Raw genomic sequence first — 26,586 nt, 5'->3', positions numbered from 1 at the left:
CTTCTTCACGACGCTGTCAGTGTGAGTGGACCAATTCAGTTCGTCTGTGATGTGTATGCCGAGGAACTTAAAACTAGCTACCCTCTCCACTACTGTTCCATCGATGTGGATAGGGGGGGAGTTCCCTCTGCTGTTTCCTGAAGTCCACAATCATCTCCTTAGTTTTGTTGACGTTGAGTGTGAGGTTATTTTCCTGACACCACACTCCGAGGGCCCTCACCTCCTCCCTGTAGGCCGTCTCGTCGTTGTTGGTAATCAAGCCTACCACTGTTGTGTCGTCCGCAAACTTGATGATTGAGTTGGAGGCGTGCGTGGCCACGCAGTCGTGGGTGAACAGGGAGTACAGGAGAGGGCTCAGAACGCACCCTTGTGGGGCCCCCGTGTTGAGGATCAGCGGGGAGGAGATGTTGTTGCCTACCCTCACCACCTGGGGGCGGCCCGTCAGGAAGTCCAGTACCCAGTTGCACAGGGCGGGGTCGAGGCCCAGGGTCTCGAGCTTGATGACGAGCTTGGAGGGTACTATGGTGTTGAATGCCGAGCTGTAGTCGATGAACAGCATTCTCACATAGGTATTCCTTTTGTCCAGGTGGGTTAGGGCAGTGTGCAGTGTGGTTGAGATTGCATCGTCTGTGGACCTATCTGGGCGGTAAGCAAATTGGAGTGGGTCTAGGGTGTCAGGTAGGGTGGAGGTGATATGGTCCTTGACTAGTCGCTCAAAGCACTTCATGATGACGGAAGTGAGTGCTACGGGGCGGTAGTCGTTTAGCTCAGTTACCTTAGCTTTCTTGGGAACAGGAACAATGGTGGCCCTCTTGAAGCATGTGGGAACAGCAGACTGGTATAGGGATTGATTGAATATGTCCGTAAACACACCGGCCAGCTGGTCTGCGCATGCTCTGAGGGCGCGGCTGGGGATGCCATCTGGGCCTGCAGCCTTGCGAGGGTTAACACGTTTAAATGTCTTACTCACCTCGGCTGCAGTGAAGGAGAGACCGCATGTTTTCGTTGCAGGCCGTGTCAGGGGCCGTGCAGGCCGTGTCAAGTTATTTAGTCTGCCTGGGAACAAGACATCCTGGTCCGTGACTGGGCTGGGTTCCTTCTTGTAGTCCGTGATTGACTGTAGACCATGCCACATGCCTCTTGTGTCTGAGCCATTGAATTGAGATTCCACTTTGTCTCTGTACTGACGCTTAGCTTGTTTAATAGCCTTGCGGAGGGAATAGCTGCATTGTTTATATTCGGACATGTTACCAGACACCTTGCCCTGATTAAAAGCAGTGGTTCGCGCTTTCAGTTTCACGCGAATGCTGCCATCAATCCACGGTTTCTGGTTTGGGAATGTTTTTATCGTTGCTATGGGAACGACATCTTCGACGCACGTTCTAATGAACTCGCACACCGAATCAGCGTATTCGTCAATATTTCCATCTGAGGCAATACGAAACATGTCCCAGTCCACGTGATGGAAGCGGTCTTGGAGTGTAGAGTCAGCTTGGTCTGACCAGCGTTGGACAGACCTCAGCGTGGGAGCCTCTTGTTTTAATTTCTGCCTGTAGGCAGGGATCAGCAAAATGGAGTCGTGGTCAGCTTTTCCGAAAGGGGGGGCGGGGCAGGACCTTATATGCGTCGCGAAAGTTATAGTAACAATGATCCAAGGTTTTACCACCCCTGGTTGCGCAATCGATATGCTGATAAAATTTAGGGAGTCTTGTTTTCAGATTAGCTTTGTTAAAATCCCCAGCTACAATGAATGCAGCCTCCGGATAAATGGTTTCCAGTTTGCAAAGAGTTAAATAAAGTTCGTTCAGAGCCATCGATGTGTCTGCTTGGGGGGGATATATACGGCTGTGATTATAATCGAAGAGAATTCTCTTGGAAGATAATGCGGTCTACATTTGATTGTGAGGAATTCTAAATCAGGTGAACAGAAGGATTTGAGTTCCTGTATGTTTCCTTCATCACATGAGGTTCGATAAGCGTTTGGTGCACTGTTTGTTTTCATACACTGTGTATGAAATAATTTGGCTTTTAGATATGCTTTTAACGACTCCCACACAGTAGAGTGAGACACGTCACATGTGCAGTCGATCTGTAAAAAGACATTTGTTTCAGGCTTGTATTCTGAAAAATGAGTGAGTAAGACCAGTCTGAATGAATGGACCCTGACGTGTCACAGAGCTTTTTCATGCGCGCGACCGAGTGCCTTCCCTGCTTGCCTTTTATATTGAAGAGGTTACTGTCCGGTTGAAATATTATCGAATATTTAGGCTAAACACAACCTGAGGAATGAATATAAACATCGCTTGACATGTTTCTATGAACTTTACGGATACAATTTGGATTTTTTTGTCTGCCTGTTTTGACTGTGTTTGACCCTGTGGATTACTGAACAAAACTGAGGTTTTTGGATATAAAAAGAGACTTTATCGATCAAAAGGAACATTTATTGAGTAAATGAATGTCTTCTGAGTGCAACTATATGAAGATCAAAGGTAAGGGATTCATTTTATCTCCATTTCAGACTTGTGTAACTCTTCTACTTGGCTGGTTACTGTTTGTAATGATTTGTCTGCTGGGCTGTGTTCTCAAATAATCGTAAGGTATGCTTTCGCCGTAAAGCATTTTAAAATCTGATACCGTGGTTGGATTCACAAGAAGTTCATCTTTAAACCTATGTAAAATATGTTTTGTTTTCTGAATTTATATAATGAGTATTTCTGTATTTGAATTTGGCTCTCTGCAATCTCACTGGATGTTGGCCAGGTGGGACGATAGCGTCCCACATACCCAGGAGAGGTTAACAACTTATGTAGATCTTAGAACGTTTGGGTAGGCATAAGCAATATGGCAAAAATAATTCCATCTCACTTTTCAGAGGGTAAGTGGGATACGACCATAGTATGCCTTATCCAATAGTTTCAGATTAACAGACCTGATTCAACTAATCAAAGGCTTGATGAGTTGAATATTAGTGCTACGGCAAACACCCCTTTGGGAAACATCACGCTTTGGGTTGTCCGTGGACCGGTCTACTTGGTATTGAATATGGTAGGGGGGGGGGGGGTGGGGGCGTAATCCTGCCTCTACCTTACTGCTCTCCGGTCCCAGGCGTTGCACCTCCTGTATTGCCAGCTTGTTGGTCTCTCCCAGTAACAGCAGCTGTTTGTTCAACAAGTACATCTGCTGCTGGAGGTTCTCACTGTTGGTGAGCTGAACAGGGGAAGAGGAAGAGGGAAGCAAAGATTTTTTGGGGAGCACAATACTTTTTTGTTTTGTTTGTTCAAATACACTGACCAACAATGTTTTTTTATTTTGCTCGACAAGGCTATAACTACCTTCTTCTAGCTTTAAGACGCTATTCTCTCTGAGGAATAAGATAGAGAAATTAAATATGCTTAATAATGGCAATAGTTATGTGCTAGTAAGCTCACCTTGAGAGACAGTTGGGTGAGCTGGTGTCCAGTGTTGTATGCCTCATTATTGGCTTTCTGAAGCTCAGCCTCCAGCTCTCCCATGTTGCTTTGGCATTCTTGTAACTCACTCTGTAGACAAAATCAGAAGTCAGTACCTGGGAGTCATTTATAAAATGTTGCATACACACAAAATATGCCCAAAAACACGCATGCGTCAGTTCACGCAGAAGTTGTCATTCATAAAAACTGAAATTGACGTGAGAATATGATTATCGTCACACAAATTTAGTTTCTAAACAGTTGAAGTGTTGCATTTCAAGAAGGCCAAAGTAGCCTTGTGCAAATGGGGAATATACAGTTAATTCGGAAATTATTCAAACACCTTGACTTTTTCCACATTATAAGGCTGTAACGTAAAGTTACAGCCTTATTAATCTACATACAATGCCCCATAATGACAAAGCAAAAACAGGTTTAGACATTGTGCAAATGTTTATTTTTAAAAAATCATGAAATATCACATTTACATAAGTATTCAGACCCGTTACTCAGTATTTTGTTGAAGCACCTTTGGCAGCGATTACAGCCTTGCGACGCTACAAGCTTGGCATACCTGTATTTGGGGAGTTTCTACCCTTCGCAGATCCTCTCAAGCTCAGTCAGGTTGTATTGGGAGTGTTGCTGCACAGCTACTCACAGGTCTCTCCAGAGATGTTTGATCTGGTTCAAGCCCAGGCTCTGGCTTGGCCACTCAAGGACATATAGAGACATGTCCCGAAGCTACTCCTGTGTTGTCTTGGCTGTGTGCTTAGAGTCATTGCACTGTTGGTAGGTGAACCGTCGCCCCAGTCTAATGTCCTGAGCACTGTGGAGCAGGTTTTCATCAAGGATCAATCTGTACTTCGCTTTGTTCATCTTCCCCTCAAATCCTGACTAGTCTCCCAGTCCCTGACGCTGAAAAACATCCCCACAGCGTGATACTGCCACCACTATGCATCGCTGTATGTATGGTGCCAGGTTTCCTCCAGACACTTGGCATTCAGGCCAAAGAGTTCAATCTTGGTTTCCTTGATTGGCAGAGTGCTGCAGAGATGGTTGTCCTTCTGGAAGGTGCTCGCATCTCTACAGAGGAACTCTGGAGCTCCGTCAAAGTGACCATCGGGTTCTTGGTCATCTTCATGACCAAGGCCCTTCTCCCCCGATTGCTCAGTTTGGCAGGGCGGTCAGCTCTAGGAAGAGTCTTGGTGGTTCCAAACTTCATCCATTTTAAAAATGATGGAGGCCACTGTGTTCTTGGGGACCTTCAATTTTTTGGTACCCTTCCCCAGATCTGTGCCTCGACAATCCTCTCGGAGCTCTACGGACAATTCCTTCAACCTCCTGGCTTGGTTTTGCTCTGACATGCACTGTCAACTGTGGGACATAATATAGACTGTGTGTGCCTTTCCAAATCATGTCCAATCAATTGAATTTACCACATGTGGACTTCAATATATTTTTTAATTTTAATAAATTTGCAAACGTTTCTAAAAACCTGTTTTCCCATTGTCATTATGGGTTAATGTGTGTAGATGAATGCAGAAAACAATTTCATACATTTTAGAATAAGGCTGTAACGTAACAAAATGTAGAGTAACGGGTCTGAATACTTTCCAAACGCACTGCATGTCAAGCATAATTCAAACAAAAAGCCTTTTTTTTTTTAAACGCCCGTGAACACACTGGAAATAGAATGCACTAAAGTGACAGAAAAGAGCATCAACAGCGTGAAATTAGAAAGCAAGTCTATTTACCGCATCTACGCAGAGCCATGTTACTAAAATGAGCGAATACAATGCCCGAATATACTGTGCATTGTTACGTCTGGAATTGACATGTTTAACTTCCAGTACCAATAACACATATTTGAAAGCAATAATGTTATGCCTACCCTGTGCTGAATTTGATCCCAGGCATACAGTGCCTTCAGAAAGAAATTCACACCCCTTGACTCGTTCCACATTGTTGTTACAGCCTGAATTCAAATGATCAAATTGCTCTCACCCATCTAAGCACAATACCCCAGAATGTGAAAGTTGGTTGCTATACATTTTTGCAAATGTATTGAAAATGAAATGCAGAAAATCGAATTTATCTAAAATATTCACACCCTGGACTCAAAACTTTGTAAAAGCACCTTTGGCAGCGTTTAAAGCTGTGAGTCTCCGGGTAAGTCTAAGCGCTTTCCACAACCGGATTGTGCAACACTTACCCATTATTATTTTCAAAATTCTTCAAGCCCTGTCAAATTAGTTGTTGATTATTGCTCAACAAAAACACTCAGGTCTTGCCATAAATTTTCAAATAGATTTAAGTCAAAACTAACTCGCCACTCAGGCCTTGTGTTTTAGGTTATTGTCCTGCTGAAAGTTGAACTCATCTCAGTGTCTGTAGAAAGCAGACTAAACCAGGTTATCATCTACAATTTTGGCCGTGCTTAGCTTGATTCAGTTTAATTTTATCCTGAAAAATTCCCGTCCTTAATTATAAGCATACATGACATGATGCAGCCACCACTATGCTTGAAAATACGTAAACTGGTACTCGGTATTGTGCTGTATTGGATTAGCCCCAAACAACACTTTGTATTAAGGGGAAAAAGTTCATTTCTTTGACACATTTTTGGTAGTATTACTTTAGTGCCTTGTTTCAAATATGATGCATATTTGGAAGCTTTTTTTGTACAGGTTTCTTTTTTTTTTACCCCTTTTTCGTGATTACGATCTTGTCTCATCGCTGCAACTCCCTAACAGGCTTGGGAGAGGTCAAGGTCGAGTCATGAGTCTTCCAAAACATGACCCGGCAAGCCGTACTGCTTAACCCAAAAGCCAGCTGCACCAATGTGTCGGAGGAAACACCGTTCAACTGGCGCCCGGCCCACCACAAGGATTCGCTAGAGCGCAGTGAGTCAAGTAAAGCCCCCCTGGCCAAACCCTCCCCTAACATGGACGACACTGGGACAATTGCGAGCCGCCCTATGGGACTCCTGGTCACCCCAGGGTGTAGTGACGCCGCACAACTGCGAAGCATGGCCTTACACCACTGCGCCACTCAGGAAGCCAGGATTCCTTTTCACTGTCAATTAGGTTAGTATTGTGGAATAACTACAATGTTGTTGAACAATCATAAGTTCTCTCCTATTACAGCCATTAAACTCGAATTGTTTTAAAGTCACCATGTTTTTTGGCGGTATGCAAATTGGAGTGAGTCTAGGGTTTCTGGGATAATGGTGTTGATGTGAGCCCTGACCAGCCTTTCAAAGCTCTTCATGGCTACAGATGTGAGTGCTACGGGTCGGTAGTAATTTAGGCAGTTTACCTTAGTGTTCTTGGGCACAGGGTCTATGGAGGTCTGCTTGAAACATGTTGGTATTATAGACTCAGACAGGGAGAGGTTGAAAATGTCAGTGAAGACACTTGCCAGTTGGTCAGCACATTCTCGGAGTACACGTCCTGGTAATCTGTATAGCCCTGCGGCCTAGTGAATGTTGACTTGCTTAAAGGTCTAAATCACATCGGCTGCAGAGAGCGTGATCACAGTCGTCCGGAACAGCTGGTGCTCTCATGCACGTTTCAGCGTTACTTGCCTCGAAGCAAATTTAGAAGTAATTTAGCTCATCTGGTAGGTTCGTGTCACTGGGCAGCTCATGAATGTGCTTCCCTTTGTAGTCAGTAATAGTTTACAAGCCCTGCCACATCTGACGAGCATTAGAGCCGGTGTAGTACGATTCGATCTTAGTCCTGTATTGACGCTTTGCCTGTTTGATGGTTCGTCAGAGGGCATAGAGGGATTTCCTACAAGCTTCCGGCTTAGAGTCCCGCTCCTTGAAAGCGGCAGCTCTACCCTTTAGCTCAGTGCAGATGTTGCCTGTAATCCATGGCTTCTGCTTGGTGTATGTTAGGTTAACTGCATCTTTGAAGTGACTGGGTGTATTGATACACCATCCAAAGTGTAATCAATAACTTCACAATGTTCAAAGGGATGTTCAATGATTGGTAAATGGGTAGTTTTACGAAAGGTCTGATTTATAACGGGAAACATGCGTATGTATGGCGTGCGCCAAGTTAATAAATCTCAATACGTTTGTGCGTGCGCAGCCTTTTCAGAAATGGTGCACGTAGATATTTAGTGTAAAATGTATGCGTCAGTTATACATGAGGCTCCTGGACATCAGTAAATAAGTATACAGACCCCGTGCTGAAAAGACACAAGTCCTGGTTATAAGGCAGTTGATAGATAAAAATAAGATAGGTTAAATGTATTACATTCACTCCTGTGTCAATGTGGTACTGTGTACTATATGTGGTTATTCATGTGTGCTCACCTGCAGCTTCTGAGCCTTGGATAGATACAGGTCATGGCCCTGCTGTAGCTGTTGGAATTGACTGTGGAGGCAAGCCGTCTCAGTGTCTCCATCCTCCTTCAGGCGCCTGTAGCGCTGCTGCTCCTCCACCAGACTGGCCTGCAGAGACTGGATCTCTATATCCTGCAGCTTCAGCTGGGCCTTCTGCAACCAAATAAAACCCCAACACACCTTAGAGTAAAACAAAAAATTCAAGAGATACAAAAACAAGCAGGCCATACATAAAAAAAAAATATATATATATATATATGTCAACCACCGCTCCCACATCAACCGAAAGAACCTCATACTCGTGTTCATTAGGCACAAATATGAACCGCTCGTTTTCTTTTTTCCGTTGCAAAACATTTTTGCTACAGGGTGCACTAATGGATACGACCCTGGTAAACAACATGCATGCTTTAATTTAAAAAAATAAGTTATGTTCTTTTCAGGATTCAATGGCTTCTGACTGGGCAGGGAGTGCAAGGTTTTTAATTAACCATGGAGTTGTTTTGCTCTTCCATGGCGGTGGCGTTGATGATGCGGCGGAGCAGACGGCGGTTGCGGATGGCGTGCTGCTCTCGCTTGTAGCGCTCGTACAGGAGCTGGTTGTGGAGCAGCAGCACCTGACTGCGCAGCGTGTGCAGCTCGTCCAGCGGCGTGGTGCCTTTCAAGAGGACACATGAGCAAAATGTTTGACTATTTAATATTACGTTTATTTTATTACCTTTTCAAACTCATTTTTTCAAGGACATGTTATTCATCTCAACAGAAAACTATATATTAGTACTGTGGTATCTAAAACGATTCAAATTATACTGAACAAAAATAAATGTAAATATATAACATTTCAAGAGCTTAAATAAAGTCTCAAATGTTCCATATACACAAATAGCTTATTTCTTTCAACTTTTGTGCAGAATTATTTGTACATTTTTACATCTGAGTTAGTGAGCATTTCTCCTTTGACAAGATAATCCATCCACCTGACAGGTGCGGCATACCAAGAAGCTGCTTATCAGCATGATCCTTACACAGGTGCACCTTGTGCTGGGGACAATAAAAGGCAATTTTGTCAAACACCACAATGCCACAGATGTCTCAAGTTGAGGGAGCGTGCAATTGGCATGCTGACTGCAGGAATGTCTACCAGAGCTGTTGCCAGATAATTAAATGCCAATTTCTCTACCATAAGCAGCTTCCAATGTCATTTTTGAGAATTTGGCAGTATGTGCAACAGGCCTCACAACTGCAGACCAAGTGTAATCACGCCACATCAGGAACTCCACATCCGGCTTCTTTACCTCTGAGACCAGCCACCCGGACTGCTGATGAAACTGAGGAGTATTTCTACCTGTAATAAAGCCCTTTTTGTGGGGAAAAACACATTTCGATTGGCTGGGCCTGGCTCCCCAGTGGGTGGTCCTGGCTCCCAAGTGGGAGACCTCCCAGGCCCACCCATGGCTGTGCCCCTGCCCAGTCAAATCCTAATTTATTTATTTCAATTGACTGATTTCCTTATATGAACGGTAACTCAGTAAAATTGTTAAAATTGTTGAATGTTGCGTTTATATTTTTGTTCAGTATAGATCCAAATGAAATGGTACATGTTTATTGCATAGATTTTAAGCATTAACCTAAGCACTGCATGCATAGATTGTCTCAAAAGACAAACTTTTGACTCCATAGCAAAGGGCAAGAAGAAATTAGATGCAGAGGCTCTCAGATTCTGATCACATAGTAAGCTAAATCCCATTGGATTGAATAGGTCAATCTAATTAATATTAGCCTGGAGAGTTTGGAGGACAGAAACAGAAGGACAGGTTGATCCACAGACACTCATGGCAGTTCCCCTAGGTACAGATCTATGATCAGCTTCCCCTCCCCCAATCCTAGCCTTAGTGGGTTAATAGCAAAACTGACCCAAGATCAGCATTTAGGGTCAACTTCACCCTACTCCATATATTACAGCTGATATCTAGCTTTTCAAAGAAGATACAGGTAGAAACCTGATAGAAAAAAAAGACAAACCGACAAATAGAGTGATGGATGCGGTAGGAAGGAGAGCGCAGACAGAAAAAAAGGATAGGCTCATCCTCTCCCCCATCATAGCGTAGTGGCAATACATTTGGCAATACCTTTCGCTTTCATACTCTGTTGTTTACCTCCAAAGTGTGTCCAGTCAACTGACTTGTCTGGCATGGGCAATCTATAACAAGAACACACAGAGTACAGAGGAGTGTGAGGAAAGATAACAATGAAGGGTCAATAACAGACACCGACAGACATAGTACGGCACACCAAACAGCCAGGTGATGAGCACTTCATAACAATGCACAGATATACCGACTACCAGTGAATACATGAGAGCAATAACATGGATGGAGTACTAGTCTATGGAAGGAATTGGCTTGCCCGCCCAGACTTCCATAAAGGGGGCGTCGTCCATACGGACAGAGTAGCGAAACACACTCAGCCAGCCATGACCTCTCACCTCTTGAGCACTTTTTCATAGGCCTCGTTGCCGTGCTGAATGAGGCGATCCAGGACCTCCAGCGGGGACATTGCCGCCATCTCGTCCCCTTCCTCCTCCCCCTTGCTTGCGTTCCTCTCCCCCTCGTCGCCAGCGGCCCTCTGTGCCAGTGCCACCGAAGTCTTCCTCCCCACGAACAGAGAGGCAGCCCTGGGCAGGGCCAGCTCAAACAGAGGCTCGTAGACGGGGTTAACAGGGTCCCTGAAGATACTGGGGGAGGAGAACAGGCCATAATTTGCCAGACCGGAGCCCGCCTCCTCCTCGGCCCTGTAGGGGCTCTGAGAAGTGCTAAATCCGGTCAGCAGGTTGTCGATGGGGGTGAAGCATGGCCGGAAGGACCAGGGGAGCTGCTGATCTCCTCCCCCCGCCGAGCACTCGCTCTTGTCGGGTGTGGAGACCAGGCACGGGGCCTCCCTGTTTAGGCTCTGGTTGGAGGTGGTGAGTAGCATCTCCTTCTCCTGAGGCCCAGTCAGGGTCTCTGTAGTGCTGTAGAAAGAGTGGTCTACCTTGTGCTTCTGCTCAGTCAACTTCAGGAGCTCCTCTGTGATGGCATCTGACCAGGGAGAAGAGCGTATGGAACAAATCAATGTTTTTCACACTGACTGAACACAAGTGATTTTCATGGGAAGATATGAATACCGTAGTAGGTTTGGGGGGGATTTAATGAGCCCTGGTGTGAAGTTTCTCTTTGGTACAGATCAAGGATTGGCTTCCCCTCCTGCAATCCTAACCACTAGTGAGGAAAATGGAAAAACTGACCAAAGACCACTGGTATAGGGGCAACTTCACCCTACACCATTTAATGAATTGTGAAAGACCATTCACCCTCGTCATGTTCATTCTCCATCCTTTGAATGTCCAAATCCTGCTCTTTGATGAAGTCCGACAACTCGGTCAACGACATGGTCTTCACACTCTCACCAGCAGCACCTGACAAAGAGCATAGAGTGTGCTCAGTTCCAGACCTGGGTTCAAATAGTATTTGTTTTCTTTCAAATATTTCCACTGTGCTAAATTGAGCTTGCCTCAATGAAACTAATGGAATAGTAGCAAAAGTGCAAACCCCGCCCATCTGGGTACTCTAGACAGGCTCAATCAAACAAAAAGTATTCCAAAGACAAGCAATACTATTTCAACCCAGGTCCCGTCAACACCACCTCTATTCTATAATGGTCTCGGATGATGCCTTTATTTACAGCAAAGGTCACGTAAAGCCCCCAAAAATTGGGGAGGCAAGGTACTTTGGCGATGTCAACAGAACAAACGAGTCATTTTAGGCAATAAATAGTAGTGATGGGGGGGGGGGTCTATAGTTACATATCACAATATTATCTTGATAATAGACTTCAACTTAATATATAACATCAAATGTTTTGCTACTGTAGGTAGCATTAGCTAGTGCTAGTCGGCTGTACCTGCACCAAAACTCCAGTATTCTAAATCCTATCGCTTATTCTACATCGTTTTAAATAGTGAGCCAACATGTTTTCAACACTTATTTCCGAGTGGAAAAAAATCATTTCCTCATGCTCATCTCTTTGCAGAAGACATATTGTGAGCCATATGTTTGGAAGAAATAAATAAAATTGTAGTATTGAATCGCAATACCCATCGTATCGGAACCTAAGTATTGTGATAATATCGTATCATGAGGGACCTAGCAATTGCCAGCCATAATAAAATAGGCTAGAAATCTGGTCTAGTGAACGATCGCTCGAAAGAAGAGGACATTTGTTCTTAACTCCTTACACTTGTGGGAATTGGCCTATATGGACAGGGATACATTGAAATATTTCTTACAGAAGAACTATGTAAAGTATATGCATAACAATTGTAGCAATTAAAAAAGGAACAGTTTGGAGATTATGTTACAATTATTAGACTAAAGGTGAAGACAACAGTTCACTTTAAAAGACTGAATCCAAACATTAAACTGTTGATTAAACTGATGTTACGTGCATTTTACATTCTGTACTTTGACACATTTGTTGATAACGAAATCTGAAAATATTCTGGATACATTTGGTTAAAAAATGTAAAAAATGTTTAAAAAAATATTTGACCTTTATTTAACTAGGCAAATCAAATAAGAATGAATTCTTATTCCGGGAAAATGTGGGATAGGTTCAACAAAGAAATGACAAGGGTTTGAGTGAGAGGACTAACTGGTGTGTCCAAATACCTCTCTAAAGTGTGCACATGTCATTTTAATGCACTTTGTGACTCAAAAGAGTCTAACCATAAGGTGTTTTTTTGGAGCTCAACCTGGCTGTGCCATTGAGGAACTAGAGCAAGCACACTTGTATTTTTGTTTGGAACACAGCACCGCATCCCCCACCTTTACACAATAACTGTTGTTTACGCAATCCAAAAACGGTCCATAATAAATCGCAACCTGGGTCAGGTGGGCATAATTTGAAAACAGGTTCAATTGCCAACATAACTATCTAAATTATAAAATACGATCTTACAGTGTTAGGCTTTCACAAGGCAATTCAGAGAAGCAGATCCTAATTTTGGTGAGCATAGAATAGAGTTATGAGTGCATTCAGATGCTTGGTCAATTGCACATTTTCTTCACAATAGGCTCTTCCTGTTCAGGACATTGCAGGTTATAACACTGTCATCAAACATAGTGATCAAACATTGACACGGCATATTACAATGAGTTTTATGATATGAAAATGTGAAGTGCACATTTGGACTCACAGGTGTTTGGCTTCTTTGTATGACATCAAAACGGTATTTATTGTAATCCTCAGCATCTCATCTTTCAAAATACGTCATTTACAGTCCTTATCTCACTCAGACAACAAGAAATTAGCAAAAGTAGCCCAATTAGCAGGAGGGGTACTCAAGTTCAGAACGACTGTCAGTCAAAACCCTTAAAGAGCTGTGAAGCGGAGATCCGACCAAAGCTCTGACATCATGTATGGCATGTTGCTGTACAGCCACTGCGTTCCAATTAAGGTCATTTATCAATGTCCAAGCCTGCCATTTTCAACCCGAATATGGGTATGAGTGTTAAAGGCTAACGTTGGCTCCATAAAAAAACACTGAATAGTGACAGCGAAAGCTGCTCCTCTTTCGGAGATGAGCAAAGCTGCTGACCTTTACTGATGACCTCAGGGTTGCCTCTCTCTGCCTCTCCACTCGGTTTCTGCTTCAGCTGTCGGAACAGATATAAATTCAGCTGATGAAAAGTCTTACGGGTGGACCATTGGCTTCAAACATACAACCAGCGCACAAACAGCACTGGGTACAACCATAATCTAAATACAGTCAACACTGGCTGGAGCAAACAAACTCCCTTAGGCTGGGCACTCCTCTGCGGGTGGAGTGATTGCTTTGTTTGCATGACTTTTAGAGGGAGTTCAGTTTACCACTTCTGCTGAAGATGGCATTTCCAGCTCTGCTTGTGCTCAGTGTACACTCTGGCTCTGCAGATACTTTCCTTTCGTTGCTATGATCTGTACTAGCCAATTAAATAATTGAAGAACATCTTCAGTAATTAGCTACTACGAGTAGTGCTTAGGGGTTCTTGTACAAAGATTATGGTAGTAAGAATTGTGTGCTATAGTACACACCTGGTTGGTTGTGTTGGGGGGTGAACAAAGATGCTCAAACTCATTGGAGAGAGTCGGGGCAGGACTGAGACATTTACCACCTGCGATGAAACAAGAACACACAATTCTGAGTGAAAAGTCCTTATGACAGTCCATCAAAACACTCTCGTAGCACCGGAAAGTATACTAACTATAACGGTTCTTTACTTTCACTAGATCTTCAAATGTTTTCCCCAGCTGGTATTTGACCAGCAAAAACTAAGGTAAAATAAAAAATGAACAAAAATGACCTGATGTGCTGGCAGTTTGGCTGGGGGCATGGGAGGCACTTTTAGATAGCTCTGGAACATTGGCAGGGGAGATACCCCTCGAGGTGGGAGGTGTGGTCATTCCACAATCCGAGCACGGACTCCACATCGACACTTTATTCCCAGCAGGGTCGACTTCACAGTGTTGGTTCTGGAAACATGTGCACAGGGGACAAGAGGGCCATGTGTGTCTCAAGATAATTTACATGAATCACAATCAATGGGAATACAGAATAGAATACAATTGAGTAGAATAACTTAATTTTTCAGTGGGAGCTTCAGTGTTTTACGTTATATACTTGATACACTGAACAAATATATAAATGCATCAGAGTCCCTGGGTTCGCGCCCAAGCTCGGGAGGTCCGTGGGGAGACGCACAATTGGCCTAGTGTCACCCGGGTTAGGGAGGGCTTGGTCGGTAGGGATGTCCTTGTCTCATCGCGCACCAGCGACTCCTGTGGTGGGCCGGGCGCAGTGCGCGCTAACCAAGCTTGCCAGGTGAACGGTGTACCCTCCGACACATTGGTGCGGCTGGCTTCCGGGTTGGATGCGCGCTGTGTTAAGAAGCAGTACGGCTGGTTGGGTTGTGTATCGGAGGACGCATGACTTTCAACCTTCGTCTCTCCCGAGCCCGTACGGGAGTTGTAGCGATGAGACAAGATAGTAGCTACTACAACAATTGGATACTGTGAAATTGGGGAGAAAAAAAGGGGTCAAATTCAACAAAAAATATATATATAATAAATTTAAAAATCCCAGAATTGTTCCATATGCACAAAAAGCTTAATTCTCTTAAATTTTGTGGACAAATTTGTTTCCATCTCTGTTAGTGTGCATTTCTCATTTGTCAAGATAATCCAGCCACCTGACAGGTGTGGCATATCAAGAAGCTGATTAACAGAATGACCATTAAACAGGTGTACCTTGTGCTGGGGGCAATAAAAGGCCACTCCAAAATGTGCGATTTTGTCACACAACGGCACAGACGTCTCAAGTTGAGAGAACTTGCAATTGGCATGCTGACTGCAGGAATGTCCACCAGAGCGTTTACCAGATAATTCAATGTTAATTTCTCTACCATAAGTCATTTCAGAGAATTTGGCAGTACATTCAAAATGGCGTCACAACCACAGACCCAGAGTGCCCTATGGTGGCAGTTATGGTATGGGCAGGCATAAGCTACGGACGACGAACACAATTGCATTTTATCAATGGCAATTTAAACGCACAAAAATAACATGACGAGATCCTGAGAACCATCGTTCATCGGCCCATTTTTTTTAATGGTATCTGTGAACAACAGATGCATATCCATATTCCGAGTCAGGTGAAATCCATAGATTAGGCCCTAATAAATGTATTTCAATTGACTGATTTCCTAATATGAACTGTAAATCTTTGAAATTGTTGCATCTATATTTTTGTTAAGTATAAATATAAACAAAGATTTCAATGTAATCTCACTAATGGGTTGCTTTCGCTTGGAGAACAGTGACCTACGTGATGGAAAGTGGTGTGGGGACTGCAGAGGGAGGACTGGGTCCCTGGTAGCTGGGGTAAGGACAGGGAGAGAGGTGGTCGGCCAACCGATAGGGGGGTAGAGGCAGAGCTACCTGTGTGGGGAGGAAAAAAAAAACATGCAACTGGAACATTAATGTACACACAACCTGTAAATACAGGCACGCTGATGAACAGCTCAAAGCCTCTTTCGACCCCCTGAAGTAACAGACACTGTGTGGTAGAAAAATACAAAAAAGGCAGGTTATAAGCAAATTAAATATTTAACCATTGTTTTTCTACCTGTGAATTACAGCAGTGGCTTAAGCGTGGCTTACAACTAAGTAACCAAGTGGTATTTGGCCCAAATGTTGTTCTAGCCTGTAACTGCATTACGTCATTACAAACAACGGAGTAGCCTGGTCCCAGGTAGGTTTGTGCCGTCATGTCAACTCAATGAGTGCCAAGGAGTTGACATGATGACACAAACAGACCTGGGACAAGGCTAAGGACAGAGATGGTCATATTTTATTAGGATTGAGTTGTATCAAAGTGAATGTGTCAGAGCTCTGACCGAAGCTGCTGAGGAAGTCGGTGTAGGGACTGGCAGTGTAGTCGAGACCGGACCGCAGGTCCGGGGTGATGGGGTGATGGTGGATCGTGATGCGGTCTGGCATGCTGGAGTAACCCTCCTCGCAGGACGCCTCCTTGGGGTCCAGGGAGACTTTTGCACATTCAATCACAATGTCGTGGATCTCAAACCTCTTCCACCTGGCCAAGGGGTTTGACAGGACCCCTTATTATTAGTGTAAACTTGGCTGTTGTCGAGTCATACCTTACAAGTCGAAAGAGTCTTTGGTTGCATCAAATGGTACCCTTATATAGTGCACTACTTTTGACCAGAGCCCTGGTCAACAATAGTGCACTATATAGTGAATAGGGTGCCATTTGGGAATCTTACTTTCTGAGTGCTTACCTGGAGGGGTCCAGCTCATAGTCGTTGGTTCCAGTGACCAATTCGGGATGTATCCGCACGTGCCCCAACATCGGCTAAGAAACGAACAAATTGGTGAGACGGATGACCACGAGACATCTCTTCACACAACATACATTTATGTAGGATGGGGTGAGTATGGCGTGTCCTGTTGTACTAACCTTCACTACTTCCTCAAAGGTGTCCACGTTCTCCTTCATACTGTAGTGGGAGCGCAGGTAGGAGACAAAGTTGCAGGGGTACATGCCATAGAGCCGGTGGAAAAGGGAGTACACACTGGCATGGAGGTGGATCAGATACACCCCGTGCACATGCCCTATGGCACACAGGGCGGGGAGTGGGGCAAGAACAGGGGTTAGGCAACATTTCACAATTCCAAGGAAATTACCAAATGAGATCCCATGGAAATAGATCCTGTCCTGTAGCTAGATGAGCATGGATGCTCTAGTAGTTTAACTATTCAATAGTTTGGCTGTGACTACAATTCACCACACATTTAATGATGGGAAAATCTAATATCAGATAGTACACAGAGAGCTACTGTCCCCTCATCCCAGTTACTCCTTCCCATGGGGCAGGTTATGGGTTTGATCTTAGGATGTTCCTCCAACCTCTCCTCGACAACCTCCATTCATTTCGCTTATGTCATCTATCCCATTACTAACACACCTGATTCAATTGGTCAAATAATCATCAAAGCCATGAATAGCTAGCTGAATCTAGTGATGGAATAGATCAAATAGGTGAAACGGTTGGTAGTCCCAGAGGCGTGATTTGCTGTGTCAAATTGCTGTGGTCTGATGGGCTACGCCCTCTAGTAATTGTATTTCTATGTGGGCAATACTGATCTATGTTAAACCACCTGGGTTTTTCAGACTCCAGGACGCCAGTCGGCCAAAGATGTCAAAGAAGTCGTATATGTGCTGCTTCCCTGCCTGGGGTATCACGGGTAGCAGTGTGATCAACACTAGGACTCCAGTTATCAGCACCACCACATCAGAGTCCGTCTAGATTTGGCAAAAAAGTGCAAACTCAATGGCTGTGTACCACATTGCATCCTATTCCCTATATCAGTGGAGGCTGCGGAGGGGAGGACGGCTCATAATAATGGCTGGAACGGAGCTAATGGAATGGTATCAAACACATGGAAACCATGTGTTTGATGTATTAAATACCATTCCACTCATTCCGCTCCAGCCAATACCACGAGCCAGTCCTCCCCAATTAAGATGCCACCAACCTCCCATGCCCTATAAAGTGCACTACTTTTGACCAAGGCACTAACTCATGTACCTTAAGGCATTTGAGTAAGGAGGTGAGCAGAGGGAAGCGGGTTATCTTGTGCATCCAGGGGGGTTGCTTGCGGATAACGTGCCCCAGGAGGGTAAGGGTGGGCAGCCGACAGGCTGGCTTGGCCATGTACTCGTTCAGCTTGTCCAGGAGGTGCTGTGGGACAACGCAGACAAGTTAACATATCCAGTGCAAAGGTGTATTCACAATGAACTGGACGAAACAGAGGGACTAACCTAAAAGTATTTCTCCCGCTGGAAAACGTTTTGCTACAGTGAGCACTTAATGGCTGCTCATGGAATTCAACATGTCAACAATGGCTTCCGTGCGATATTGTCAATTAATAAATAATTCTGTTTAAGGTTGGTGGTGAAACAGCCATGATCCAATTGTTCAGAGCACAATGTTATGTTTTGAGATCCCTGTGGTAAACCACACTTTATCCAGAAGCCAGATTGATAGACTGGTTGAATTTCTGTTTATGCTATCCTGCCAACTCATGCCAATGATAATAGGAGTTGGCAGGACAGCACACCGATCAATTGGTGATCCGGGTGAAGATTCCCCTAAGTACAGATCAGGGATCACCTTCCCCGGAGAAAATGCTAAACTAACCCAAGATCAGAGCCTCTGGGCAACTTTACCCTACAGTGCTCACCTTGTCATGAGGCTCCCTGACAGAGCAGAGGATGAGTATAGCCTGTGGAGAGCTGGTCTCAAGGTAGTAATCCACAAGGCCATTGAGCAGCACAGATCCTCGCTCTGTTATTCAGAAGGGAAGAATCAACTAATCAATGTATGTAACATGTTGATGACTAGAGACAACCAGAGCCATGTATTTTTTTTAATAGATAAATAAATACATGGCTATTATATCTCTCAATATATAGCTCTGGAGACAACATCAAGAACATAGAGAGGAGGAGATCCTGCCAATACATTAGATGTTAGTTTATTTGTTAATAATATAGGCCATTTAGCAGACCATTTTATCCAAAGTGACAATCATGCGTGCATACTTTTTAAGTATGGGTGGGCCCGGGAATCGAACCCACTATCCTGGTGATGCAAGCACCATGCAGTACCAATTGAGCTACAGAGAACCCAGCCCTTGATCATGACTCTCAGTGTCTAATTACTCTTGTATAATGTAATGGAAAAGGCAGCTTCTGTATGGGGAGCTTTGTTAAGAGCCTCAATGCTCGGTCTGAATATTAACACGCATTGCTTGCTGCACGGTTTGGGAAGCATAATGACCTTATCTTTCATATCTGTGAGAAATAAGGTTAAATTGATACACACCTCTAAGCTGTCTGACAGAAATCACTATTTTAGTAGTTATTCAAAGTAAATAAGGCATACTTTTGACTGCTGAATACCAACTATCAATTAATAAAATAATGTATTTTCTTTAGACAAAACCAGTAGATAGTGATAGCACTGACATCATCCACGCATTCCTATGGAAAACTCCCAATGGCGCATGAAACCAGAAGTGACTGAATTTGTGCACCATATTGCTGAATTGGGCTGAATGGCACCCCTCTCCCATCCCCCAAAAAACGCAAAGGAACATGGTGAAAGTGGCCGTAACTATCAAAGGATCATGGTCGATGTAGTCATTTTCATCCTGCCTGAGCAAGTCAATCTGAATGTCGATGGCATGAGGGCGCAAGTGACCTCGTAGCCTGCCGGCATGTGATTGGTCTGTGTCAGCACATGGTCCTGTGTGATGTCAAATGTAACCATAATAGATCACTATTTAATTAATTATCTGGATTTGAAGCAAAAATATATATAACTCAGTGGGCATCGAAACTTCATAATAAACTAATTTATGAGCCCAAGATGGACATTCATTATTATTTTAATTTCCATATGCTTTTTAAAACCTCTACAGGACCCCTTGTTGTAATTGTCATTATTACAACTAAATAAAAGAAATCGGCAGCGCCTTCTATGGCCCTCCAATAATCGGTGTCGAAAAATCATAATCGGTCGACCTCTATTTCATACCAATCTTAACCTTGTGACCCATTCCATACATCTGTTTGTCAAGTAGACTGAAGGGGGTGTATCTTGGCTATAAAAGACCTTTGTACCTCTGGGCTCTCAATTAATAACCTAAGAGTGATTTGTTGACCAGCCATCATTATCGTAAAGCACTTAATCGATTCACTTTATCCGTGTGTTGTATTGACCTGCTCCCTTATTAATAAGTGAATAAAGATTTAGTTGATGTATGACTCTGACGTGTGTGATAAGTTTGTCTCTCATTTGATAGTAAAGAAATTAACCACCACACTTTGCACACATGTCATTTTAGGCATACCCAAACTGGGGGCTTTTGACTTTTAGGTAGCGATACCTTGCGAAGCAACTGCTCTCTGTCCCTCCCTCCATTGTGCATTCTTCTGTCTCTTCTCGTAGCATGCGTAAAATAAACACACAGACCAGACAAGTAGGCTCACAATGGATTATGGTCATTGTAGCTAATTACAACATTTTTCTGCACTAAACTATGTAGAATATTGGCCTGTTGGAAACTACAACACCCTATTACACCACACAGTTTGGGCTTGATCTGATTTATCTCTAGAGAAACTATGCAACGTGCGCATTGTGGGCACAGACAAAGGAATTAAATGGAATTCAAATAAATTTAACTAATGTTAGTCAATTACTTGTATTATTGATTTTGTATTGTAGATATGTTATGGTAGAGTGGTGTGCAATAATGTGTTGTGTATTGTATGTAATTGGGTCCCAAGAAGAGTAGGCAGCAGCTAATAGGGATTCAGAACAAAAACAAATAAGTTGTTTACATTTTATTTTTTTTAATAACCAAAACTTAATTGCTCTGCAGTAAATGCGGCAGAATGTCACCTAGTTTGAGAACTACAGAAAACCATGCAAACACTGACCTATTCTCTCCCTAGTAGCGTGTAGCAATCTCAGCCTGTTGTTGTTGAGTGGCTAGTAGGAAGAGGGGGGGGGGGGGATAATGCTGAATTTTGAGTACTGACCTGTGCCGAGGTGGTCATTGAGGACACTTTTGATCTGATCCAGTTCATGCAGATCGGACGACTCCAGGAGCGGGAGGAGGTCGCTCACATTCGACTGCTCCTTTGCCATGGTGCCGCTGGGATGCCTATGGAACTGTCCTCCCTCTCAAGGTAAAGCCTGCCAGCAACCTGCTGTACTGTTGTAATGGGGTGGCCACTGCAGGCACTTTGGACAGAAAATAAAATGTGGTCAAGCTAAAAAAAAATGGAATAATTCACACAGCTGTGCAGTTAGCTACACATCAATACTATTAATAGGAACTTACATCATATGACCATTTACTAGTTACTATCAATAATATTTATTATGCAAAGGCTGACTATTTAATGTTCAACTACAACATAAAGGATGATCAGTGGTGCCTGCCTGGTGGAATTGAGCGCGTGTGTACAGTTCGTTATTTGTGAATCCAAGTGAGCTAGCTAGTTACAGTAGTTGGGAAGAGATGAGTAGCCGGCACAGTACGTGTGTCAACATATTTCTAAGTTATTACCATTGCAACATAAAGACATCTTGCAATGAATCGAGAAGAAGTAGCTAATGAAGACAGCTGACGTTAATGCACAAACTTGATTGAACGCTGCCCCAAAATGTTAGCTATCTACAACCAGGCTAGCTAGCCATCCAGCTAGCTGGCTAGCTAACGTCAACTGTTACCATTGGCTAGTACCGTACTGACAAACTCGATTAGTTCATCAACTATTTTGCGGAGACTTATTTTTAATTCAAATATGTACCAGCAAAGTTCCAATTTTAGACAAAAATATTTGTCACGGCGAAAGTAAATGCATGGAATACATTTTAATACCTTCTACACTTGTTGTTCTCCACAGGGCGCAGCCATGTTGAGCAACCGAAAAGCCCCTCCCTCTCCTGAAATCTACGCAGCACTCAGGAAAAATTATCCACAGCTGTCAACTACAATCCGAGTCCGACTAAATTCTGACCTTCAAATCTGGCACGAAAGTTATAATACATACCATTCCTTTTTTATTGGAACAATAACACTTTAAAATAATATAATTGTGCTCCGTTGACTATGGCGTTGTTGCAGGGGGACTGCCTTGTTGGTTGACAGGCAAGTTGGACTTCTCGTGACTCACATAGCAAGCCTGTCTGCGCAAGCGTCCTACGCACAAGGGCAAAGTTCTGTAAACCTATCCATTCCAGACCGTAGGCCTACCAACAGATTTAAATTCATATGCGGTACCTCGACAAACAGTAACTGTAAATGGTGCTGCAGTATATCACTGTTGAATTGGCATTGCTCAGAAGTCGCACTTACATTGTGTTGACTTGCAATGGTGAATTTGTGGAGGTACGTAAAAAAAACGAAACATTGGAGTTGCCTAGGCCTGCATACTTAACCTGCTGATGTAAAGCCTTGGCATATTTGGGGAGCTGACAAGTATTCTGGTCTCAGGCAAGGTTACTCAACAAGCAAAGTTGTAGTCCATCGAACCAAAGCACCAGTTGAGCTCACAACGCTTGTTTTTTTATATGGACATAAGTCATGACTCGAGAGCGAGCATAATTAATTTTAAAAAAAAGGTTTTATCCCCCGGACTAGAGAGAGGCGAAGGTTGAGAACCATGCGTCCGAAACACGATCCTACCAAGCCGCACTGCATAACATGAAGAAAACTGCTGATGCACTACCAAATTTCAAAATTGCACCTTGTATTTGAATAGTATATTCCAGGCCCACGATTCAAACTCTCAATAGTAGCCTATGGGCTCTATTTTAACCAACCAAACGCAATGTCAAATCTTAGCACTGGCTAAGATTTAGGTTTGGGGGTGTGTCGGATTTTTTTACAACCAGAATTATGCACGAAAAAAGGCTGCGGTAATGGAGCGTCAACTAGTCTCAAAAGGCTCCTTAATCTTCCCCCACAATTAATCAAATGGCCACCAGGACACTTTGTTTTTACACTGCTGCTACTCGCTGTTTATCTATGCATAGTCACTTTACCCCTACCTACATGTACAAATGACCTCGACTAACCTGTACCCCCACACATTGCCAAGGTACCCCCTGGATATAGCCTCATTATTTTGTGCAATTCTTATAACAACAAAAAAATACCTCAGTTTTTAGTAAATATTTTCTTAACTGCTTTGTTGATTAAGGGCTTGTAAGTATTTCACAGTAAGGTGTGACAAATACAATTGGATTTTGATGAATTAACAATTGTAGGTGTGTGGAGGAGTGATTCCTCACTTGTCAATCAGAACGTGCTCCATGGCTAAATATGTGGTTGCTTCAAGATGTGTATTTATTGTATTTTATGTATTGTATTTTCAGCAACTCTAATTATGTTAGTCAGTTATAGCTTAGTTTGTTAATTAGACTACAGAAACTAAGTAACTAAATGCAGACATATCCCATATTTGCTAAGAATGTTTAACATGTTTGCAGTCCACAATGTTCTAAATAATAGCATGGCTTCACTATGGAAATATATTGTTAAACATATGATTCGCAATCAAATCTAATTTTATTTGTCACATACACATGGTTAGCAGATGTTAATGCGAGTGTAGCGAAATGCTTGTGCTTCTAGTTCCAACAATGCAGTAATAATCAGCAAGTAATCTAGCTAACAATTCCAAAACTACAACCTTATAGACACAAGTGTAAGGGGATAAAGAATATGTACATAAAGATATATGAATGAGGGATGGTACAGAGCGGCAAAGGCAAGATACAGTAGATGGTATTGAGTGCAGTATATACATATGAGATGAGTATGTAAACAAAGTGGCATAGTTAAAGTGGCTAGTGATACATGTATTACATAAGGATGCAGTAGCTGATATAGAGTACAGTATATACGTATACATATGAGATGAATAATGTAGGGTATGTAAACATTATATTAGGTAGCATTGTTTAAAGTGGCTAGTGATATATTTTACATAATTTCCCATCATTTCCCATTATTAAAGTGGCTGGAGTTGAGTCAGTGTGTTGGCAGCAGCCACTCAATGTTAGTGGTGGCTGTTTAACAGTCTGATGGCCTTGAGATAGAAGCTGTTTTTCAGTCTCTCGGTCCCAGCTTTGATGTACCTGTACTGACCTCGCCTTCTGGATGATAGCGGGGTGAACAGGCAGTGGCTCGGGTGGTTGTTGTCCTTGATGATCTTTATGGCCTTCCTGTGACATCGGGTGGTGTAGGTGTCCTGGAGGGCAGGTAGTTTGCCCCCGGTGATGCGTTGTGCAGACCTCACTACCCTCTGGAGAGCCTTACGGTTGTGGGCGGAGCAGTTGCCGTACCAGGCGGTGATACAGCCCGCCAGGATGCTCTCGATTGTGCATCTGTAGAAGTTTGTGAGTGCTTTTGGTGACAAGCCAAATTTCTTCAGCCTCCTGAGGTTGAAGAGGCGCTACCGCGCCAGTGTTGAGGATCAGTGGGGTGGAGATGTTGTTGCCTACCCTCACCACCTGGGGGTGGCCCTTCAGGAAGTCCAGTACCCAGTTGCACAGGGTGGGGTCGAGACCCAGGGTCTAGAGCTTGATGACGAGCTTGGAGGGCACTATGGTGTTAAATGCCGAGCTGTAGTTGATGAACAGCATTCTCACAGGTATTCCTCTTGTCCAGATGGGTTAGGGCAGTGTGCAGTGTGGTTGAGATTGCATTGTCTGTGGACCTATTTGGGCGGTAAAGCAAATTGGAGTGGGTCTAGGGTGTCAGGTAGGGTTGAGGTGATATGGTCCTTGACTAGTCTCTCAAAGCACTCCATGATGACGGAAGTGAGTGCTACGGGGCGGTAGTCGTTTAGCTCAGTTACCTTAGCTTTCTTGGGAACAGGAACAATGGTGGCCCTCTTGAAGCATGTGGGAACAACAGACTGGGATAGGGATTGATTGAATATGTCCGTAAACACACCAGCCAGCTGGTCTGCGCATGCTCTGAGGGCGCGGCTGGGGATGCCGTCTGGGCCTGCAGCCTTGCGAGGGTTGACACGTTTAAATGTTTTCCTCACGTCTGCTGCAGTGAAGGAGAGTCCACCTGTTTTAGTTGCGGGCCGTGTCAGTGGCACTGTATTGTCCTCAAAGCGGGCAAAAAAGTTATTTAGTCTGCCTGGGAGCAAGACATCCTGGTCCGTGACGGGGCTGGTTTGCTTTTTGTAATCTGTGATTGACTGTAGACCCTGCCACATACCTCTTGTGTCTGAGCCTTTGAATTGAGATTCTACTTTGTCTCTATACTGACGCTTAGCTTGTTTGATTGTCTTGCGGAGGGAATAGTTACACTGTTTGTATTCGGTCATGTTACCAGTCACCTTGCCCTGATTAAAAGCAGTGGTTCGCGCTTTCAGTTTCACGCGAATGCTGCCATCAATCCACAATGATATAGGCCTACTGTAAAATGCATTATATGTGAGCCATGGACATGCCAAACTTTTTCAATAAGAAAGATTAAATTAAAGACAAATCGGCAGTGAATAAAACAAAGCAACTTGCTTTAAATAACCTATTCTCTCCCTAGTAGTGTGTAGTAATCTCAGCCTGTTTGATCATTGACAAAAAATAAATGAAATAAATTCCAATATATAACAAAATGTTGAAAAGGTAAAGAGGTGTGAACACTTTCTGAAGGCACTGTGTGTGTGTGTGTGTGTGTGTGTGTGTGTGTGTGTGTGTGTGTGTGTGTGTGTGTGTGTGTGTGTGTGTGTGTGTGTGTGTGTGTGTGTGTGTGTGTGTGTGTGTGTGTGTGTGTGTGTATATACCCCTTTACCTTTTCAACATTTTGTTATATATTGGAATTTATTTCATATTTTTTTTGTCAATGATCAATACAAAATACTCTGTCAAAGTTGAAGAACAATTCTAACATTTATAAAAAGTCAAATAAAACACTCTTGATTAGATTCAAGCCCCTGAGTCAATACATGTTAGAATCACCTTTGGCATCAGTTACAGCTGTGAGTCTTTCTGGGTAAGTCTCTTAAGAGCATTGCAATATTTTCACATTCATCTTTAAAAAAATCTTCAAGCATTGTCAAGTTGGTTGTTTGATCATTGTTAGACAAACATTTTTTAAATCTTTCAGCTTGTATTCTTTAAGTGACTGGGTGTATTGGTCACATGTATCTGACCAATAAGATTGGATTTCATTTCTTTGCGAGGCATTGGAAAACCTGGCCTTTGTGGTTGAACCTGTGTTTGAAATTCTTTGTGTGACTGAGGGACCTTATAGATAATTGTATGTGTGGGGTACAGAGATGAGGTAGTCATTCAAAAATCATGTTAAACTATTATTGCACACAGAGTGAGTCCCTTAAACATCATATATGATTTGTTATGCACATTTTTACTCTTGACCTTATTTAGACTTGCCATAACAAAGGGGTTGAATACTAATTGACTCAAGACACTTGAGCTTTTCATTTTTTAATCATTAGTAAACATTTTGAGAAACAATTTCAGTTGCCAGTGACAAAATAACAAAAATCTAAATGTAATCAATTTTAAATTCAGGCTGTAACACAACATAATATGGAAAAAGGTGTGTGAATACTTTGAA

The 26,586-nt window shown here is 43.2% G+C and overlaps 1 protein-coding gene across 8 annotated transcripts in view; it reads right to left on the bottom strand.

Annotated features, from left to right (window-relative positions):
* Nucleotides 1-22,813, bottom strand: part of LOC124033995 (hamartin-like) — a 35,058-nt gene extending 12,245 nt beyond the window's left edge. The window contains exons 1-20 of one of the 8 annotated variants that reach the window (XM_046346582.1): nucleotides 22,339-22,647; nucleotides 21,014-21,218; nucleotides 20,356-20,407; nucleotides 18,646-18,749; nucleotides 17,991-18,143; nucleotides 17,560-17,704; nucleotides 16,859-17,013; nucleotides 16,680-16,753; nucleotides 16,278-16,474; nucleotides 15,707-15,819; nucleotides 14,187-14,355; nucleotides 13,918-13,997; nucleotides 13,442-13,499; nucleotides 11,156-11,260; nucleotides 10,292-10,883; nucleotides 9,936-10,006; nucleotides 8,298-8,464; nucleotides 7,777-7,959; nucleotides 3,432-3,542; nucleotides 3,088-3,210 (exon numbers count right to left, since the gene is read on the bottom strand). In XM_046346582.1, coding sequence (XP_046202538.1) covers nucleotides 3,088-3,210; nucleotides 3,432-3,542; nucleotides 7,777-7,959; nucleotides 8,298-8,464; nucleotides 9,936-10,006; nucleotides 10,292-10,883; nucleotides 11,156-11,260; nucleotides 13,442-13,499; nucleotides 13,918-13,997; nucleotides 14,187-14,355; nucleotides 15,707-15,819; nucleotides 16,278-16,474; nucleotides 16,680-16,753; nucleotides 16,859-17,013; nucleotides 17,560-17,704; nucleotides 17,991-18,143; nucleotides 18,646-18,749; nucleotides 20,356-20,407; nucleotides 21,014-21,061 — 2,700 coding nt within the window. In that variant the 5' untranslated portion in view covers nucleotides 21,062-21,218; nucleotides 22,339-22,647. The other 7 variants (XM_046346578.1, XM_046346581.1, XM_046346579.1 and 4 more) reach the window with 7 other exon arrangements.
* Between the last annotated feature and the right edge of the window lie 3,773 nt (nucleotides 22,814-26,586).

Source organism: Oncorhynchus gorbuscha, linkage group LG04 (genome assembly GCF_021184085.1).
Source record: "Oncorhynchus gorbuscha isolate QuinsamMale2020 ecotype Even-year linkage group LG04, OgorEven_v1.0, whole genome shotgun sequence".
Taxonomy (NCBI): Eukaryota; Metazoa; Chordata; class Actinopteri; order Salmoniformes; family Salmonidae; genus Oncorhynchus; species Oncorhynchus gorbuscha.
Note: the sequence above shows the minus strand (reverse complement) of the source record. Positions and strands in the feature narration are given on the sequence as shown.